Source organism: Conger conger, chromosome 10, assembly GCF_963514075.1.
Source record: "Conger conger chromosome 10, fConCon1.1, whole genome shotgun sequence".
NCBI classification, from domain to species: Eukaryota; Metazoa; Chordata; class Actinopteri; order Anguilliformes; family Congridae; genus Conger; species Conger conger.
The window spans coordinates 22,369,223-22,390,705 of NC_083769.1; the positions used below are offsets into that span (position 1 = coordinate 22,369,223).

Genomic DNA, 21,483 nt, shown 5'->3' on the forward strand with positions numbered 1-21,483 from the left:
GCTTCTTTCCTCTCTCTCTCCCTCACTTATTTATGCTTCAGCTACAGTACGTGTTTCAAAATGTAATGTGTTTCCAAAGCAGATCAATCACCGGAATTAATAATGGAAAAAAGACACAAAAATTCAGCTCTCTCTCTGCTAAATGCCAGCAAAGTAATAATGTAATGTGAAGGCAATACAAAAGAGCAATCCTCTCACAGTGTCACCATTTCTCTCGCTCTTGCCTTCAATACGTTTCTTTTTTTTTCTCCTGACCCCCCCCACGCTTTTCTGTCCTCCACCCCCCACCCTTCCAATCACATATTTTCACCTCCCTTCCTTTGCTTGCTCCCAGCAGAACTAAAAAAAATGGAAGCAAGGATTCGGGTTGGAGTGTCCTTAAAGGTAGCAGATGTCCTCAGTCGGTTTCTGGCTGGGTCACGCGAGGAGCTAGGAGACGAGGATGACATCAGTGATTGGACTGAGCCCTCTACCCCCCTCTCTCTCACCTCACCCCCCTGGTCCCTGCTGGTGATCTGACCCCATCTGGTCCGTGTGTGGAATGTGTGTTTGCAGGTGGGAGCAGCGCCCCCTGCAGGCAGGCCATCAGCGGTGCCCTGAGCTGATCCCGACACTCACAGGACTGGCCGCAGAGCACCAGGAGGTGTCCCAGCACTGAGAGGTGTCCCACAGCCCCCCCCCTCAGTAATACAGCCTGCTGTGGGTTCTAAAGCCTAGATTCCAGACACATTCACACAAGTAAATCCTCACATAAATCGTTTGAAGGCAGTCGTTACCCAAGAATGTTTTCTCACTCTTATTTTGGTTCTATAAAACAGGTGGCAGGTGAAGAGATCTAAGGACGCCTTTCGGCAGCGACGTGCAACCCTGGTGCCACCAGTATGGAACCGACTGCAGAAACACGAGCTTTTAGTGCACTTTCACCAAGTTTCCAAAGCCAATCAATAACCCAGGGATCCCATTATGAGCTGACATTGCGGTCGGAGACAGCAAAAGCACTTCGCAGTGTGTGAATCGATGAGACAGAAGACAGGCCTGGAAGGACAACAGGAGCCTAAAGACAGGACCTGTGGTGGTGTTGGGGGAGGGCAGGACTGAACACAGCAATGTGCCGTGACTGCAGTTCAGTTCAATGTTAAAAAACACCCTAAAATGGCCACCCTCTGACTGAAGACCCCAATTCAGCAAAATGGTTTACATTTGTCACCTTCGTCCAACACTGAGCTCAGTCACTGCACACACAAACGGAGCACATCTAGCAGTTATTTTATTATATGAAACTAGGGTATTGTTTAAAAGTGATCACAGTGCGATCGTGGACGTGTACAGCAAGGGGTGCGGTGTCACTCACCCACTGCTGCTGCTGCTGGCGGGGCAAGGTCACGGATGTCAGCATGTCCGCCATCGCGCCCAGCACCTGGTCTGTGCGCCCCTGGTTCTTCTGCAGAGCCCTCATCCTGCCGGCGGTCCCCCTTCGTCCTCTCCTCTTCCCTGGCCTTCGTCCCGCTCTCTCTCACTCTCTCCTTCCACGGGCTGCTCTGGAGTAGTTGCGTTGGAATCTTCAGCCACAGCACGGGCTCCTGTGTGCCTGACACTCAGGAACACTCATCCACATCAATAATTTACCCGCGCAGGGGAAACCAGCTCTCTCCTCCCTCTCCTCACCTCCCCTTCTGTCCCAGCCCTCACTTTGCCTCTCCTCCTGTACACTCCCTCCACACTCTTCTACTTCTCTTCCTCTCAGTCACTCCTCCTCCCTCCCTCCCTCTCTCTCTCTCTCTTTTCCGTGCGCCGGGCGTGCTCTGCTCAGAGGGCCTGAGCTGCTCTCACCTCTCGTTCAGTCAGAGGGGATATTCCCCCGAGGTCTTCACCTCTCTCCACCACCCCTCCATCTGTACCTCTCTCCCTGCGCTCCCCATTCCTTCAGGACCCGACCGTTTCCAGTTCACTGTGTTCCCAACTTCTTTGGAACCACTCTGGTAAATTTTCCTTGTGTTCCTTGTAATTTTGTTGGATCAGTTGTTATTTTAAGATAAACAAGCCAAGCCTGCCTTCCAGATTTGACTGCCTGGTGTGCCCCCCCCTCCCGCAAGTTTCTCTCCCTCTTTCTCCTCCTCCTTCTCCTCCCATTCCGCCTCCCCAGTCCACCACACACATGCCTCTACCATCCCTCTTTCCTCCCCCTCTCCCTCCCTCTGCCCTTCCCTGTCCCAGCCTGTCCCGCATGGCTCGTGTAGTCAGATGACCAGAGCAGCCTTCAGCATAACAGCTGTAAAGTGTAAAGAGTAACAGGAGGCCAGAGAAAGTGTGTGAGAGAGAGAAAGAGAGAGAGTGAGAGAGAGAGACAGAGAGAGAGAGGAGGGAGGGAGAGAGCGACAGAAGGTGGGAGGGAGAGAAAGTCAGACAGAGAGTCACCAGCATGTTTCTTGTATTGCTACTGTATACATTCCATTTGGATAACATCTTGTTTAATTGTGAATTGCTTTCACAATACATATTTTCGAACACATTTCGCCAATAAAGCGAATTTTAAAGTGAAATTGACAGAGATAGTGAGTATTTGCCTTAAATCAGTATTTGGGGGGTCTGCAGTTCTCTAATGATCGGGGAGGGGGGCAGAATTTGTTCAGTAAAGACTTGAAGCCTGGTCTGAATTCTGAGGTGGGTCACTGCTCAGCCTGAGGGGAGCAGTTGTTTTTCTATGGAGCTGAGCCACCCCTCGTTGACCCTTTTAATTGCTTAATTGGGTGGATTGCCTGACAGCAGAACCACCTCACCTGGTGCACCAGCTGTGAACACGCCTGACTGGGAGGTGGAAAGTTCAGTCCCCCCCAGGGCTGCAGCTCTCTCACATGTGAGTGAGCACTTTATTAGCTATTTATTAGACTTATTGTTTTAGCCTATCCACTCAGAGACATGCTGTGTGTTCAGAGATACTCTTCTGCATACCACTGTTGTAATGCGTGGTTATTTGCATTACTGTCACCTTCCCCTGTCAGCTTTGATCAGTCTGGCCCTTCTCCACTGACCTCTCTCATTTACAACACGTTTCTGCCCACAGAACTGCTGCTCACTGGATGTTTTTTGTTTTTTCTCATTCTCTGCAAACTGCAAAGAGACTGTTGTGCTTGAAAATCCCAGGAGATTATCAATTTCTGAGATACTGAAACCACTCTGTCTGGCACCACCAATCATTCCACGGTCAAATTCACTTAGGACACATTTCTTTCCTATTCTGATATTTGGCCTGAAAAACAGCTGAACCTCTGGACCATGCTTTTATGCATTTAGCTGCTCCCATATGATTGGCTGATTAAATATTTACATTTAACAAGCTGGTGTCCAGGAAGCAATAATGACTCAGAAACCAAAACGGTAATACACATACTATGTGTGTGTGTGTGTAGGTTAAAATAACTGTAGCTCCTCTGAGCTGTACTAAGGCAGTGCTAAGATTTGGGGTAAGAAAGTCTGCCAAGTACCTAATATTAGCCAAGCACATGGCTTTCATTAGAGCTGGTTTTGTGGATAATCTTAGCTCCGCTGACCCCCCGCCCCTCCCCCCCTCCTCACCTACCCCAACCTCAGCTGATCCTCAAGGCTGCCTATGCAGTCCCACACTTGGAGTTGATTGTTTTAGTTTTTTTACCAGAAAAAAAATTTGATTCTTAAATCCAGAGAGGAAACTGATTTCTGCATGAGCCATTGTTTGAGCAGCAACAATCACTTACACTATTACAGCATTTATCCAGTCTTCGCTTTGACCTTCAGTTTAAATCAACGAGCAAATAGAGACAGTAAATAGAATAGTGGATACATGCCAGCATCTATTTCAATGAGGACAATAATTACAAAGCACAATAAATCTGTCCGTGAAACCAAGTTTACAAAAGAATATCACTACTCCCATGCAAATCCATCCTCCCATTTCCATTTTTACTAACTTTTCCTCCACCTCAGCAACACTCCACAATTGGGGTCCCCAACCCTGGCCCTGGACAGTTACAGGGTCTTTTGATTTCAGCCCGAAACCAAAATATTATGATTACAGTTGATTAGTGACATCACTCATCTCTGATGCTATACTGGATTGTAATAAGCTGCTGATAAAGGGAAACTAAACCCACCATTTAAACAGAAGCTTAAAATAAGAGGCCATTGGGTACTGAAAACTACTACTACTACTCTGAAACTCAACTACTAAACTTCACTCAACTACACTCTGAAACTCAACTACTAAACTTCACTCAACTACACTCTCAAACTCAACGACTAAACTTTACTCAACTACACTCTCAAACTCAACTACTAAACTTCACTCAACTACACTCTCAAACTCAACTACTAAACTTCACTCAACTACACTCTCAAACTCAACTACTAAACTTCACTCAACTACACTCTGGAACTCAATCCAACGGAAGACTAATCATTCCCTATGAGGAGCCGTATAATCATTCGGTACATGTCCATTAAACTGGTATATGGAGAACACACATAAAAAACAAGCGTAAACAGCAAAAAATTTTAGGTGACTCAGAAGCAATGATCTCAGAAAAGCTTAACAATCTTAAACAATCAAATTACAGAGAAGATGACCTCATCCCCCTCCGTGGGGGGTTGTTGAAGCAGAGCCAGAGCCTGACTCGTCACTGGAGGGAGCAGCCAGATAATCGGCCCAGCTTCCAAACATTCGCCACCTCTTATGTAATCGATCATCAAGACCGAAACTGCACTCAACAGCCTTCAAGTTGCTGCCGACAATAAAGATTGTTTTCCCAGAGTTCTGGCTCTCTCACTTACAGTTCTGTGGGTTGTTTTTTTAATGAAAATATAATATAGAGTAAATCACTAATTCATGATGACGTGACATATTTATGAAGCATAAAGTTGTTTTTGTTCGTAATGGGAGACCAAAACCATTGGTGATAAAGGCCAGTTCACAAGATCCTCCAGAACAGTTTGGCACAGGCAGCAGGGCAGTCAGAAGCACATCAGTGTGCCCCAAGACATCCCAGGACATGGCACAAAATGACTGCTGCACAGCTTGGAAATGTAAACAAGAAACATAAATCATACTTTACAATGGATAACCTTTCCAAAAACCAACTATCTAGATTCAATTAATAAAAGTATTTTTCACACTGTTCATATGACACAATGTGTGAATAACTGCCTGTCTATCAGTGGCTCCCCTTTCGGTGAATCTATCCTATGTCTGTCGTTTTTTTCACAATAAAGTACTGATCTAAGATTTGTTGCATTACTGAAGAATTCCTCAATGTAGTGAGTCAAAAAGACCTCAAAATTTGATATTGCGTAAAATCCGGCTGTACACTGCCGCCCTCTACTGGTGTGATATAGGCCTCATAACCACCAGCCCACAATCCATCACTTCGATATTCATCCTTTGATATTCTCAGGTTAACCACTTCACTGATACTTTCCTGAATATTTAGCATACTCCATTGTGTAACCTGCTTGCATTCTCTCCCCTCTCCAAACACCAATACGGTCTTTTGTTTGCCTGTTCAGTTTCTTTTTAACCATGTAGTTTTAAATTGCTTTTCTGGTCCTAATCAAATAATTGTAACCTGTACATCAAGTAATAATTCTTGCTTTTAGTTCATTGACATCATTCTGCTTCATTCTAATTGCACTTTTGTCCAGTGAATGGGTTGTGACCAAACTGCATGGCCTTCATAGTGAATCACAGACAAATATTTTCCTGTGGCCAGTTTGTGTTTCCTGGTGAATACTGTTAAAATAAACATATATTCATAACTAACAGTCCTGTCACTATATTTATAATTGATTTTACTGTATGTGATGAGATACTGTACTGCAGTGCAATTATTAAAATCTCTGTAAAAACCACTTAGCCATGATTTACTCCGCGGTTCACACAGTTCCAGAAATAGGCAGGGTGATGATGTGAGAATATGCTTTTGCACAGCTCAGCTCCTCCCTCCCCTGTTTCAAACACATAACCTGTGTGACTATACCACCTTTAGGAGTGACTGGGCCATGGTGATTTTCATAGGTCTGGATTTAGAAGCTGTGGTCTATGGTGCACTTTTATGATGGCTAATTTATGGACATCATACAGAGAGCAGTCATGACATGAGTCAGTAACTCAGCACTAGATTACATACACTGTTATATGATTTTGGGTGAATTATCTCATTAGTTAAAACCTCATAAGGAAAACAAAATAACGTGTAGGCCTAACTGTAAAAGCAAAGATATTATGATTATTTTATCTGTGAGCGTTCTACATACATACATACTCACTGAGCACTTTATTAGGAACACCTACTTATGCATGCAATTATCTAAATCAGCCAATTGTGTGGCAGCAGTGCAATGCATAAAATCACGTAGATACGGGTCAGGAGCTTCAGTTAATGTTCACATCAACCATCAGAACGTGGAAAAATGTTATCTAAGTGACTTTGACTGTAGAATGATTGTTGGTGCCAGATTGTTGGTTGAGTATCTCAGAAACTGCAGATCTCCTGGGATTTTCACACACAACAGTCTCTAGAGTTTGCAGAGAATGGTGCAAAAAAGAAAAAACATCCAGTGAGCAGCAGTTATGTGGGCAGAAATGCCTTATTAATGAGAGAGGTCAGAGGAGAAGGGCCAGACTGGTCAAAGCTGACAGGAAAGTGACAGTAACGCAAATAACCACACATTACAACAGTGGTATGCAGAAGAGATCTCTGAACACACAATGTGTCAAACCTCTAAGTCGATAGGCTACAGCAGCAGCACATACTGCAAGAGCCTGTGTATGTGTGTATCTATGCTCTCACACTTTTCACATTCTACAAATGGTTGTGTTTAAATATATAGGTCATATATTATAGGTCACCCTCCACTATATTTCCTTTGACAACGCCATGTTATAAAACAGAGACAGGGTTTTAGTAAATCTTCCAAGGGGAACCTTCTAAGAGGGGAACTGATGCCACAGCTACACAGCCTGAAGTAAAAGTAAACTAACTACATGCATAAGCACTCACCCACCTGTATAATATGAAAGTTATTGACACCCTGAGCTACCTCCTTTTAATTCCCAAGCAATGGTTTTGCCTCTAGGGACAATAAAGTCTCACCAGATCTTCTTATTTCACCTGCGATAAGGTGCAGCTTCTGGGATCAATCCCTCATGAAGAGCAAGGGTAGCAGTGCACCATGGTGGTTAGGGTTTAGTATGAAATCACTTTCCAGCTCCAATGCGAGCGTGTAAGGTTGTGTGTTTGTGGAACTGCACACCAGCACAATGGTGTAGCGTGGACTCAGCACACCCTCCCTTCCCAAACTTTCACAGCAGGAAGAACTCAGGAAGCTGAACTCCCTCGAGTCAAACAGCAACTAGCCCTGTTGCTCTCGTTTTCCCAGACCTTTTTGTTTTCTCACCTTGCATCGATCAGATTTTCATTTTGATGTGTGCTGTTGTTCTTTTGAGATAGACCTAGCAAATTGTAAAAACAAGACACAAGTTTGATCCTACATGGCTAGGACATCATTCACAATAAATTGCGTGTTCCACTTCCTGTGGAATTGATCCCCTCATTGTTCAAGAGCAGTAAACGTGGGTTCCAAGAGGCCTTTTTAAGCAACTGGCATCATTTTTGTTCATATTTCTTCATATGCGATCTCTGTCATGTCATCTTTTATCATCGATTGCCACTGCTTTTCACTGTGGGAATCTGGAAACAGGGAAAGGAAGCTCTGGGGATAAACACTGGCACGGACCATTGGCTGAGTATGAGATTGTTATGTCCAAGTACACTGTTTCTCCGCCATTTTATCACTCAAGCATACGATGGCTTATTGTTTTCATATTAAATCACTTTTGAATCCAATTGAATCCATATGTAAAATGATTAGTGTGGTTCATAACTGCGTATTTTGTTTTGGAATACAGCCCAAGAGGGCCTTCGATGCCTGCTGTCCAGCAGTGATCCTATCCAGTCTTCGCCATTAGCGTGTGCACTGGGTCTCTCGGCTCCCTGTTCCCATGAGCCTCGCACAGACGAAACTAACAAACATGTCAGCAGTCCCGCTGAGGCACAGCGGTGCCCACCGGAGCGTGTGTGCTAGCACACGCCTGTTTACACTCCGGTTCTCCCTCCTCGTGCAAGTCTCCTCTCACAAGTTACACACAGGGCTTCAGCTGCAGGAAGTTTTATTGTTTCTATAAAAAGATTTCCTTAAAAAAAGAGGCGGGGGTATTAAACAAACAGCGTCTGCTCTCTGCCTTCCCCATGACCAAATCCAGCTTTGAAACTCAGCGTAAACAATTTGAGTTACTTGAGCAATTAAATCATACGCTTCTCTGTGTCTTTGTGTAATAACAGAACCTGCAGCGGGAGAAAAAAAAGAGGACGGTAGAGACAGAGAAAGAGAGAGAAAGAGAGAGACCGAGAGAAACAGAGAGAGAGAAACAGAGAGACGGAGAACTCAGGAGCCATATGGTGGTTTGACTGGAGTGGAAGCCTACTTCTGATCCTGCCTTTTAATCCTCTCTACAAATCTCCTGTAATGAGGATGAGACAGGCCACGCTGCCGGGCTTATGGGACAGGGTACGAGAAGACGTGGGGACATTCTTCAGCAGCTGGACGGCACGACTGCCCGCAAAGCGCAGGAGGAGAAGACGAGCCTGAGAGAGAGGAGCGCCCTGCAGCATCAATCGAGTCCGGGTTTCCCAGTGCTCAACGAGCAGCAGAGGACAGTGCAGTCACCGCAAGGAGGATGCTATAGATGACCCGAGCGCAACTGACAGAGGAAGTTTGTTTGCTTGCTCGCTCACACGCAGCCAACTCGGCGTACACACGGGTGGAAAGAGAAATCTAAAACTTCTTCTGGAGAGGAGTGCCAGCAGAGAGAGTGGATCCGCCGGTTTTTCATCCTAGTAAGTGAAACGGTCTGCAGAAGTCACTTCTGATACATGCTGCCTTCACAATGCAACAGAGATGAGATGTTGGTTGAGCCACAGTAATCAAAGGCATTGATACAAGAGTTTGGCTTTGAGAGAAATAAAGAACCCATCAATGCTGAAGTGGAGCTGGGAGATGGTTCAGGAGTTTAATTTTGAAGGGAGAGGGAGGGGGTGGGGCTTGTTGTCTCAGAACATTGGAGCAAAGGTAGATGTTGATTGATGGGGTACAGACTAGTTGTTTAGAGGTCTCCCCACTGCTCTAGAACACACTGGCACAGTGGAAAAAGACCATGGATGTTGGTAATCAAGTTGTTGCTGGTTTGGTTCCCAGGTAGGGAGCACAGCCACATAAGCAAAATACTGTATCTCAGTTATGTCACTTAATATCCAGCAGTATCAAGAATGTTGCAATGTAAGCTGGGCAATGAGCCACAGAAAGACGCCACATGCTAAACCTGCCATAAAATCTAGCTATGTCAGCTTGACCAGCTATTGTCAAGCCAGTCATAACTGGTCTAGCTGGGTATGAACTAGTCAACCAGCTAGTGCTGGTAGCTTGTAAATTATTTTAAAGCTGGTCTGAACTGGTCAAAACCTAGTTTGTGCTAGCAGTTTTTTTCAGCAGGGAAGCTAATTAAGCAACAAAATACTGAGTTCAAAGCCAGAGATGCTCAAAAGGCTCTTGCTGCTTATAAAGTGTAACTCTGACAGAGAGAAAGAGTACTGAGGGCATGGAGGGAGACTTTAGCACACGCTGAGGGGAAAGGTAACGGAACAGAGCAGTGGTTTTTCCGCAGCAGGTGAAGAGAGATCGGGGGGAGGGTCTCCATCGGTAAGGAGTAGGGCTACGCTGCAGATTTGGCACGCTGTGTGGGTACGGTAGCGTCTCCCCAGTGACCATGACTGCGCGTGGGGACACGGTCCTGCGGTGGAGGGCTAACCCGCAGCAGCCCCCGGGGCCAAGCAGCGTGGCCTCTGTGCTCCTATTCCCACCCCCCACCCCCCCATCCTTTCCGTCCGCTAAGCTGCTCCCGCTCTGTCCGTTTCTGTCAGCATATAACGGCAAAGCAGCACAGCATGGGCCTGGGTAAGACTGCTAAATATAGCTAACCCTTGGAGCAAAATAGCAATTCTTTTTCCGCCTGATATCTCAGACCGTTATATTGCTGTGGACAGAGTGGCGACCATTGGTAACCGTTTGACCTAACAGAGAGTAAGGCATTAAGTGAAAGAACAGAATGTTTTGGGATTTTCCTTCAGCCATCCAGTCTGGCAAGTTTTTGAAAAAAACATATTTCTGCATTTGATTGAGCAATTTCTCTTCAGCTGTCTTTGGAAATACTGAAAACATGTTTTGAAAAATGCTCATGTTATTTGAAGCATGTTTACGAGTGCCTTGTGTTATTCAGCAGTGCCATTGGGATGCATGCACACACAATATTACCTTATGTTCTTCAAAACGTCTGTGGACACTAAATGCCAGTTGTGTATTCTACCGGAGTAACCCAATCACATACACATTATGTATATTACTGCTGAAATAAGCAGTCATTAAATTTGTTATGGAAATTAGCATTAATATTATTCCAGTAATTCCATGTCAGCAAGTTTTGGAGTAGACCTGCAGACTATTCCTCCATTATCTGTTTGTCTGTGTGAAAGATTTACATGGGATCTGCATGCATGGGAGCTGACCAATGAAGACATCTCCCCAGTTCTGTGTAAGGAAGTTTCACACTGCAAAACCCAAAAAATAAGTCAATCTTTAGTTACATATTTAGACTTGAAATAAAATACATTTTTTATTTTGCTAAATAAGACAAAAAAGATTGCCAATGAGAATGAGCTGAGATAGTTTGACTTATTTCAAGATTTGTCAATGGAGTAAGACATTTTCACTTGTCAAGCACAAAATTGAAAACAAGCTGAAGTTTTCTACTTGAAAAAAAAAAAAAAAAGATTAATTACTGAATCTGATTCAAGATTAAAACACTTGTCTTAAGGCAGGCCTTTGATGTTGAAAGGAAGGACAGCAAGATGGGCTGCCTTGCTGTTGGAATTTTTTCACTTTAGTCAAGACAGGTGGAAACCAGAGAGTGTTACAGACAGCGAATGGAATTGGAGGCAGATGGTGGCATGGCTGGGATCGTGCCCCTGCCCACACAGGGATTCCTGTACGACTCCAGTGCCAGTCACCCAGGCTGCACAATACTCACCTAGGCTGCACAATACTCACCCAGGCTGCACAACACTCACCCAGGGTGGTTTCCTTAACCGTGAGGCTCTAACAGTCTGAACATGGTTCGGTCTTGTTGGTCTCGTGCATTCCGCCTTTCCATTCCATTTATAGCTGGTTCCCTGGGGACGGCAAGCTTGGCTGGACCAAAGGGTCAGGGTGTACTGTAAGTGGGGGGTGGGTTCCAGTGATTCACTCACTCGGGGAACCCCACCCACCTCCCGGGGTGGCACAGCAGGTCATTCTATACTCACTTACTCTATACTTACTTACTCATTTTTTTTTGCCTATTTTTACTATTGCAGAATGTCTTAATGAGGCTTTCTGACCTTATGTTCCCTGGGATCCCTGTCATGTCTATCAAACGTTACTTCTGTGGTCTGAATGATGGGCTCTGAAACTCGTAACCTCACAAGGCATGGGAACCAATCATATACTGTCCTCACGGCTGTAGGGCCCACACCAGCAGGTGACATAATTATCACCCATGGTTCTTGATCAGCAGTGCAGTTCAGGGCAGTTATGTGACAGAACAACTCCACTCAGCCTCACTTTCCTGAAAGAAATTAACAGCTTTAACAGTGTTTAATTGTTAGCATTTAAGTAACAGCATTTTACAAAATAAAACAGATGGATCTTTCCCAGTCTTACCAGGTGCTTTTTTTGTTTCATGCAAATGTCCATCTTTTAAAATGAATGAATTAAATAATAAGCTACGAAGAACCTCTAAAAAAAAAAAAAAAAAAAAAAAAATTACGGTTGGCTGTGATGGTTGCTGCCCGATTCCCAGGGAGCTGATGCAACCGGTTGCAGGCTCATATCCACGCGCACTTGTCTGCGCGGTCAAATCATAATAAAACCCCCTGCTGCTAATCTAAGGACGGTTGAGATCAGGGCTTGGTGAGTGGGGTTTACACCCACTGAGCGAAGTTAGCTTAGTAGCGCTAACAGAAGCCCTGGTAACAAGTTGCACAGGGGAGCGATAACCGCCCGGCTCCTGGGGAGCTTTGAGGCGGTTTTAGATTTCCCCCCGTCAGCTGAACGTGCGATGTGTCGCAAACCTGCACCACTGTCACTTTTCGGCGTGGCCTTCGCCAGAGTGCTTCACTTGCAACCGTCAGATCCAGTCAGACCCTGGGGCGTGGGAGTGAACGCTCCTGCTGGCGTAAAGAATGGTAATAAGTTCGCATCACGGGTCGCAGAGGAAATGATTTGCACGCGTGAGGAGGTTTTCTTCTAAATAGAAAACAATGTCCCATCAAAGCCTGGGGCATATTGCATTTAAAGAGCACACACACGACTGCGCCCGATGCTGTGGCATTCCTGACATACGCGGATTCTGTTCATGGTACTGCGGCAACTCCTGAGAAACAGAAATTTCATACGAAGTGTACAATTCCAAATGTGAGATTAGTTTAATTTGATCTTTAATCGAGATTTAGCCAGCGTTACACGTCAGCTGTTGAGTTGGATTGAATCGCTGCCTCCAGCTGCATGAGGAGATTCGTCAGAAGTAGTCTAACTAATTCATTGGTTTAGTAGTGAAGTAGTGAAGAATACAATGAGTGATAAGATTTGAAAGATAAGAATGATTACATTGACTGATTGTTGTGGTAGATTGAGGGTGTTATACCGTTAAAAGTTAAGACATTTCTCACTTCCTTTCACACTGGTGCTATGATGCAGTGGCTTATGGAATGTATTCCCTTGTCACAGATATCGCATATCGCAAATTGTTTGTGATACACCCATTTACCTTACTCTAATCAACTGCACGTCACTCTGGATAATGTAATTAATGTAATGTAATGTAAATAAAGCAAACCAGAGTTCAGGACTTTCCTGATTTTTCCTACAATAGGTGACTGGCCAGCCTGCTCCTTGTTGACATTGGGAAGACATTGTTGTGAAGTGGCATTTCAGCTGTGAGCGAATATTCTTTTCCCTTGATACCCATGAATGACTCGGTGGCTGTTCCCTTTAATTAGGCACCCTTTAAGAATACTCCTTTGAGGAAACAGTATTGTTTTCTCATGGTCAGGAAATGGTACGCAGCTGTTGTTGATGGTGAAGTTGTTTATTGTCGAGACAGCTAAACATATTCCAGTCCAGTTCTCCCAGGAAGCACCATGCAACGCATTTCAAATATTTGAAATTATTGAAATTATATTTTCATTTTGTACATTCACTAAGACATTCAGAGAGATTAATCTGACACACATATAAACAGAGCGTTGAAGACCAAGCTTGACACAGTGTTGGACAGGGGTTTTAAACTCGATCCTGGGGACCCACTGTGCATGCTGATTTCCTTTCCTTCTATAATTGAAGCCTGTGAATAGTAATGAGCTGTTAATTGTCCTTAATTAGACGCTTAATGTCTACTGAAGGATGACTTGCCCTCTTAAGGTCATATTATGGCAGAAATAGCTGCTTGTGCCATGAAGAATAAACACTCTGGGGCTCTTAATCAGACAGAGCAAATAATGCTTTCATTTACTGCAATCTGCTGTTTGACAAACCATTCCTTTAGAAAGAGGTTACAGTCTTGAATCAACTCAATTATAGACTGACAGATTAAATTGCTGCAAATGTCAGTACCTGCTCAAAGAAACTAAACTACTAATAAAAAATGAAGAGTAAATGGCAGTGAGCAAAACCAACATTATGTTGGAATAAGTACAAAATTTCATTTAATCACAATTTCAGCATCAAGATTTTCCAGACATTGGCTGTGACATGTCAACCTAGGATCTGGCTTCTCAGGACTAAAGCCACTGCTCTAGAGGAATGAGAAAAGCTCACGCTTATTGCTTTTTATTAAAAAACAAAACAAAAAAAAACCCTTTCTCTTTCATTTTGATAATTTCCAGAGTCTACATACCAAGATTTATTTGCATGAGGGTACAGTTTGTGTCTGTTTCCCCCTGATTTTGCGTAGTATTTCATTTTAAGGCAACAACGAGAACATTTGAACTGAAATCACATGATCTGGAATGATTTGAGAATCCTCCACAAGGTCCTTGGTCCTCCCGGTTACTTGTGGCTCCCTGTATGTGAAGTAGCAGTGAGAGAAACAGAGGGGATCTGATCCTTCCAGGTCATTCGCTGTGTTTCCCCAGCTGAACCCAGTGATATTCCAGGGCTAAGCTGGTAAAATTGTCAGTCAGTAATCTTACTGCTGAGAAGTCCAGGCTCAATGGCTCGTATTTGTCACTGACTGTAATTAAATGTGATGCATGTCCCATGTGAGGCCAGGGATACAGTGGCCCCTCTGTCCACCCCAAAAGCAGAGCACCACTGTGCCGGTTCTGTTTTATTCTGAGCTTTCATTTGTTTTTACATTTTTTTCATTTTGTCATTTTTGGCTGCTCCAGCAGATGGTGCATTACGTTGTTTATTTGCTCAAAGGTTGGCAGACCCAGGGCCAGTGGGCACAGATCATGCTTTGTTTTGTCATTTTTACAGTACATTTCACATCTGATTTAGAACTTGAAACAATTCCGGTTATGGGAATTAGTTAAGTGCTCCACCCAGGAATCAAATCCATGACCTTCTGGGCCTGTACTGCAGCCATCTTCAGCTCCTGTTTGGGATATACACTCTGTGAGCACTTTATTAGGTAGACCTGTACACCAGCTTGTTAATGCAAATATTTAATCAGCCAATCGTGTGACAGAAATGCATTTTATGCATTAAAAAAATGAAATGCATAAAAGCATGCAGACGTGGTCAAGAGGTTCAGCTGTTTTTCAGGCCAAATGTCAGAATAGGGAAGAAATGTGATCTAAGTGACGTTGACCATGGAATGATTGTTGGTACCAGACAGGGTGGTCTGAATATCTCAGAAATTGCTGATCTCCTGGGATTTTCAGGCCTAACAGTCTCTAGAGTTTGCAGAGAATGGTGCAAAAAACATCCAGCTTGCAGCAGTTCTGCAGAGAGAAACACACTGTTAAAGAGAGATGCCAGAAGAGCAGGTTGAAGCTGACAGGAAGATGACAATAAATAACCTGCATTACAACAGAACACACAATGCATCAAACCTCTAAGTGGATAGGCTACAGCAGCACTTAATAAGTCTAATAAATACCTAATAAAGTGCTCACTGGGTGTATATTTGGGGAAAAATATATACAACCCCCCATGCTTTTATGTTCCTGTTGGAGCATGAGGCAGAGTAAGTAGCTGCCTCTTTCAAGACGATGCTTAACAGACTTTTGAATAATTTAAGCATAATTAGTTTAAATAATTGTATAAAAAAATGCACTGTATTTGTTCTCATGGGAGAAGAATGTTTATATTCTTATCCTGTCAGAAGAATATTTACGAGCTCAGCCTCTGTCTGCTAAATTTGGTGAATGTACAGCAATAGGGGAAGTGTGAGGGGCATTACTCACTCACACTGTCCGTTAGTGCTGCGGACATCATGTGATGTACAGCAGGCCTATGTCTTCTTTTGGTCCAATAAACCAAAAGAGGACTTACTGCACTGCACTGAGGAGGCTTACTGACTGTAAAAGCCATTCTTAGGGCATTCTCACTTTGGCACCGTGCGAGCCAAACAGGACATGTGAGAATGGTGCCTTGGAACAGTAACCTGACCCTTGGCCTTTGACCCCTCTCTTCTCTCAGGGGTCGTGGGGGATGCAGGGTGTGATCTGAGCGTGGCAGGGGGCGGGGGCACGGAATGGCACACGAGCAGGAGGAGGAAGACCCCCACCTGGGGGCGGGGCCAGACGAGGACGAGCAGCAGCTGTTCCGGGAGGGGGAATCGGAGTCGTGGAGCCTGCTCTCCGACGACTCGGTCCTGCCCGTCTACGAGCGCGAGAGGAAGCCGGGCAGCGCCAACACGCTGCTGGAGGCCTGCGGCCAGAACGACCTCCAGACGCTACGGAGGCTGCTGGAGCGGGGCCTGACCCAGGAGGAGGTCAGGGAGCTGGACATCAACGGCAGGGTGAGGGTACTACTTTCACAGCTATTTCACTGCTTTACATTTCACATTATGTGCTCCTGTTTTTCCCATGTGAAAAATATCATGCTAAATCATACTCATAATTCATATTTTGTACTATAAATAGCTATAACCCATGTGGAAAAAATTTATTCACATGGGTGAAGATTGTTAGTATTCGTATCCAGTTAGAAGAACACTCTGAGAATAATATTGGGATTTTTTTAAAGAATACTCTTTCTGCAAAATTTGGTGAATGTAAAGCTATGGAGGAAATGCTCAGTGTCTCAGGGCCTATGGCAGATGCACCAGCATATACACATGCCTGTTAGCCAATCAGGGGGAGCCGATCAAAGGCATTTAGACTATGTTCAATCAAATAAAGACCTGGTTATTTTGGTTGCTGTATGTCAGTATTTTAGCAGGAAGTCAGAGGTTCACTTTAGATTTCAGATTGAGTGACTGATACCATGAGTTGCTTCCAGTTTGTTAGCTACTGTAGAATAGGACAGAACTGCCTTTTCACACTTAAGTGTGTTTTTTGGGTTGTGAATTTCTAGCACACTAAATTTAGTTCAGTGTTCTTGCACATAGCACAGGAAGATATCAACCTGTGGAGAATATACTGTTGCTACTTCAAGATGGCATTTTAGCAGCCTGATAATACTGTTTTTAAAAAATGATGTTTGTTACATAAAATATTCTCATGTGAACAGAGTACTTCAGGAGAGAGCTAGGGAGAGGGGAGATGGGAGAGGGGAGATGGGAGATGGCATTGTGTGTCACAGCTGCATGCACAACGCACAACTAGCATTGTTTTCCGGCATTTTCCATGGCAGAATGGGCTGATGCTGGCAGCCAGCATGGGCTTTGTGGATATTGTTGTTGGGCTGCACCATTGCCCCTTCATTGACATCAATCACCAGGACAACGACGGTAACACCGCCCTCATGATCGCGGCACAGGCAGGTCAGTATACACCTCCACTGCATGGAGACCAGACATCACCAATCCCCATAGAGAGACTGTGGCTTCACACACTGTAGATCAGCCCCTCGTACAGTATATACCTATATACCACAATTTATTCATATTTTAACATCTCTCAGTCTCTCATCAATACCACTGTTCATTGCTCTGCCCCCTCCCCGTGTCTCTCTCTCCGTGGATCTCCAGGCTACATCACCATCATGAACTACATCCTGAACTTCTACGCCGGGGTGGACACGGAGGTGCGGGACAGCCGCGGGTTCACAGCGCTGATAAAGGCCGCTATGCAGGGCCGCAACGACTGCGTGTCCTCCCTGGTCATGGCCGGTGAGAGCCTGCAGCCCCACCCCAAGAGCACACATCCCCACCCCAAGAGCACACATCTCCACCCCCAGAGCACACATCCCCACCCCAAGAGCACACATCCCCACCCCAAGAGCACACATCCCCACCCCAAGAGCACACATCCCCACCCCAAGAGCACACATCTCCACCCCCAGAGCACACATCCCCACCCAGCCCTGCAAGGAAACTCCTGCAAACAGAATCCCATCTTCTCTTGAGTCCAAGCATGTGAGGGCAAAGCAGATTGGCTCTCTCTATTTGACTATTTGATTGATCCATCAATCCTCAGAATCCTTCAGTAACCAAGAAAATATGAAATCCACAGTTGGGAGGGGAGGGTATAAAATCATGTACAGCAAAAAAGGTCACAATTATTCACGGCCCAAATAATTGTTTTCAGTGGAGTAGCATTTACGTGCTACTTTTCTGGGTTTACCTCAAACTCAGAGAAGTGTGTTGTGGCCCCCTCACTGGGGTATAACAATGTGTATACCCCATCTATACTGGGATATACTGGGATATACCACATCTACACAGGGAAATTCCATCTCTCATCTATCACCATAGGCAATGGCAATAAACAAATAATTGCCCAAATTTTAGAAGTTTCATTTTGTTTGATCCCATTGAATGTAGAATATTCTTCACATTCTTGAGAATTAAAATATAGCTTAGTACTGTTATTACTCTGTTTTTACATCTGTGTCAAGGGTGTGAATAATTTCAGGGGGCACGATAACTACAAATAAACCATCCATTTCAGTAATTTGAGGCCTTCAGACTCACATCGCGCCAGTCCCTTCCCCTCGCTGATGAGTGTGAAAGGGCGGAGGACTGGTGCCCTCCAGTAGAACATTCCTCAGATGTGTCATTCAGGGTTATATGACAACATACACACGTTACAGTGTGTTAATACGGCGATGATAACACAGTTAAAAAGAATCAGGTACCAGGTAGAGCAGTGTAGTCATTCTATGGCTTACATGACCAGAGCACAGTGAAGACCTGCTTTGGTATATATCCACAAAAACTTTAAGTGCCTCAATGTCCTCCTGAGACCAGATGGGGAAAAAAGACTAAGCATTTTGATTTGTTTTTGGATGACCAAAAAGAGATGCAGTGAAAATATTTTTTAAATATATTTTAAATATTTTATGTTTATAGAAACCCCCCTGTTGTGTAGGGTCAGCATAGTTGAATATCTATGTTTGTTGAGATTAAGACCAGAGACTCATGTGCCCAATAGGGAAAGAAAATAGCCGGTTTTAGGATTCAGATACAGGACAGAGATACAGTGTACTATAACAGAAATATCTATAACAGTAATAATACTATAACAGAAACACCACTGCTGACTGTTGGGGCGAACTGTGTCAGCAGTAAAGAACTGTGACGAAAATACAGGGTGACGAAAATACTAGCGGGTTTAGTGTATGGGACATATCTGAGAATGCCCCATTTCCTTATTTAGGCCTTAATCACCTGCTTTGCTGGATGAGCTGTGGATTAGTCATGTGTGGATTTAAAGTCCTATTTAAAGTCCCACTGGAAACTCTCCAAACTTAGTCATCGCTAGTCCAACCAAGACGTCACAATGTAATCGCTGCTTATTCAGGGCTTCTAACACAGCACACCCACTTCACAACAGCTGAGATAACGGTACATTCACCAAAGAACAGAAAACATATTTATTTTTTATCTGTAGTTTTCTCTGAGTGACATGTGAAAGCAATAGTCACGGTGATGCTTCAACATAATTGACCTATAATTGAGTTGAATGATAACATAATATACTGTATATAGTAATTTCACCAAAACATTATTATCAACATACTCATTTCATACGGCCTTTAAGCAGTTCTACTCTATTCATGTCCTGTAAATTGTGTGTTTGGCCTGTTCTGCTAAGCATTGAAAGTTAAAAGCTGAAAGTAATACAATACTGGCACCTATTTCTCATTAGAGCCATACACCATCCTCCCTGGTTTTAAAAGATTGCTGTTCTGTTGTTGACCACTAGGTGGTGAAAGAAGCCAGAATTTAATACTCAACTGAATTGTCTTCCAGTTTGTCTGACTTTCTCCCCTCCCTCCTCAGGAGCGGACCTGAACAGCGTGGACACGACGCGGGGGAAGTCGGCGAAGGAGTGGGCGCTGAAGACGGGGCGCTACGACACGCTGTACCGGCTGCGGCGGCTGCAGCTGCGGCCGTGCGCGGAGCAGTTCTGCGACGGCTACGTGGCCGAGTGGCCCGAGCTCCGACAGCTGGTCGCCAAGGCGACCGCCCCCAAAACCCGCGGCCAGCGTCTGAGCGAGCGCCTCCGCTCCACGCTGACCATCGGCCTGCCCCACGACCCCCGTGACAACGGCGTGCTGGACCACATGGTGCGCATGACCACCAGCGTGCGCTCGCCCCTGGTGGCCACGGGCTGCCGGCCCCTGTGCCCCACCAGCCCCCCCGAGGCGGGGAAGCGGCGGCTGGCCGTGCCCGAGCTGGCGCAGAGGAACCCGGGAGCGGACCTGGAGCGGCGCTCGGTGCGGCACAGCGACGGGTCCGTCAGCTCAGCCTCGCCCTCGGTGGACTCCGGGTCGGTCTCCGGGTCGTCCATGTCGCTGGCGTCCTGCTGCACGGACGCGGCGCGGCGCGGGAGCGTGCTGTCCAATCGCGTGCGGGGCCTGCTGCCCCGCGGCATCGGCCAGCGCAACAGCGTCTTCCCCGCCGGCTGCATCCCGCAGATCCACATCACCCGGTCCGCCGAGCGCACGCCCAAGAAGGAGAAGAAGAAGAAGATGTCCAAGGCCCACCTGGAGCCCCCGCTGTGGAAGTACAAGGAGGCCAAGCAGGAGAGGAAGAGGGAGAGGGTGAAGGCCGAGGAGGCGGCGGAGAGGGAGAAGTCTGAGAAAAAGAAGAAGAAGAAGAAGAAGAATAATAAGAAGAAAAAGTAGGAGGAAATCCCCACCAAAAAAAAGCCTCTACCAGGCCACTGTGGACTTCTCCCCTCTGCCTCTATATCCCCCAGTCTAAGTCCAACCACTGGGACATTACCTTATGAGGTAAAGCTGCCACCCTTTTGCTCTCACCTGGACCCTATTTGCAGTTGGATCGTGATTATAGGTCATCATCCGGATGAATTCACCAAGGAACTTATTTTTCACCATCTCCCTTTTCTGACTTGACTATGCTGACATCATTTGGGGGAAATGCTCATGAAGATGTCAATCACCAGCAATCACTGAACTACACTTTTTTTGTTTTTTTGTTGGAACACTCTGTTTTTGTGCTAAATGTATGAATGCAGTGTTTTTTCAGAATTTCATACAGACTTTCTTTTTTGGTTTGTTTGTTTTTGTGTTATATGCAAGTATGATTACAGATAAACTATGGTACAAATATCTGAAAAGAAAACATTGAATTTTGGTAGCATTGCTGGAATATCTTAGCTCTACATAACCTGCTCTCTGCTCTGAGCTACACCCACGTTTCTCCCAAGCACAGTACCTCCACGTTCTATACAGCTGTTCTCAGAAGAACAATGGAGTCAAACCAGCACAACAAAAATAATAAACTCCATGTTGGGTTTTTCTTCTTTTTTTTACCAGAATGGACTTAATCCACTGTCAGATCTCAGGAATTTGAGCTATCAGCGTTCCTGCTCAAGATTATCTTGGTTTAGCAAGAAAGCAGACAAAAAAGGAGATTGGGGTGGAGGGCTGTCTGAGATAACATGAAGAAAGAACCTGATCGCAGTATCTAATCAGCCAGAACATTAATGGGGTTTGCACTCCAGGAACAACAGCCATTTAAAGGGAAATACCCAGAGAACCCTTGGTAACAGGGGGAGGTTGAGAATTGAGTCACACAACAAACAAGACTCCTTCCCTCTGGTGCACTGTACCAAAACATCCACCCCTGAGGTCATCATTGGCAGACAATGGTGTGAACTCATTACTAATTATAAAATCTACGCAAACCTCCCTCAGGTGCTTCCACAGAACGCCGGTACTCAT

At 45.1% G+C, this 21,483-nt stretch overlaps 2 protein-coding genes across 2 annotated transcripts in view; one reads left to right on the forward strand and one right to left on the reverse strand.

The window, feature by feature from the left end:
• Nucleotides 1–2,128, reverse strand: part of arhgef25a (Rho guanine nucleotide exchange factor (GEF) 25a) — a 66,185-nt gene extending 64,057 nt beyond the window's left edge. Inside the window, exon 1 of the mRNA XM_061258980.1 lies at nt 1,352–2,128. Within this exon, the coding sequence (XP_061114964.1) occupies nt 1,352–1,456 (105 nt within the window). The 5' untranslated portion in view covers nt 1,457–2,128. The remainder of the gene's footprint in view (nt 1–1,351) is intronic.
• Nucleotides 2,129–8,330: 6,202 nt separating this feature from the next.
• ankrd33aa (ankyrin repeat domain 33Aa) lies at nt 8,331–21,062 on the forward strand. The gene is made up of 5 exons (XM_061258831.1): nt 8,331–8,924; nt 15,823–16,144; nt 16,981–17,110; nt 17,318–17,458; nt 19,574–21,062. The coding sequence occupies exons 2-5, from the start codon at nt 15,878–15,880 to the stop codon at nt 20,419–20,421; spliced, it is 1,386 nt and encodes a 461-aa protein (XP_061114815.1). The 5' UTR covers nt 8,331–8,924; nt 15,823–15,877; the 3' UTR covers nt 20,422–21,062.
• Nucleotides 21,063–21,483: the final 421 nt, after the last annotated feature.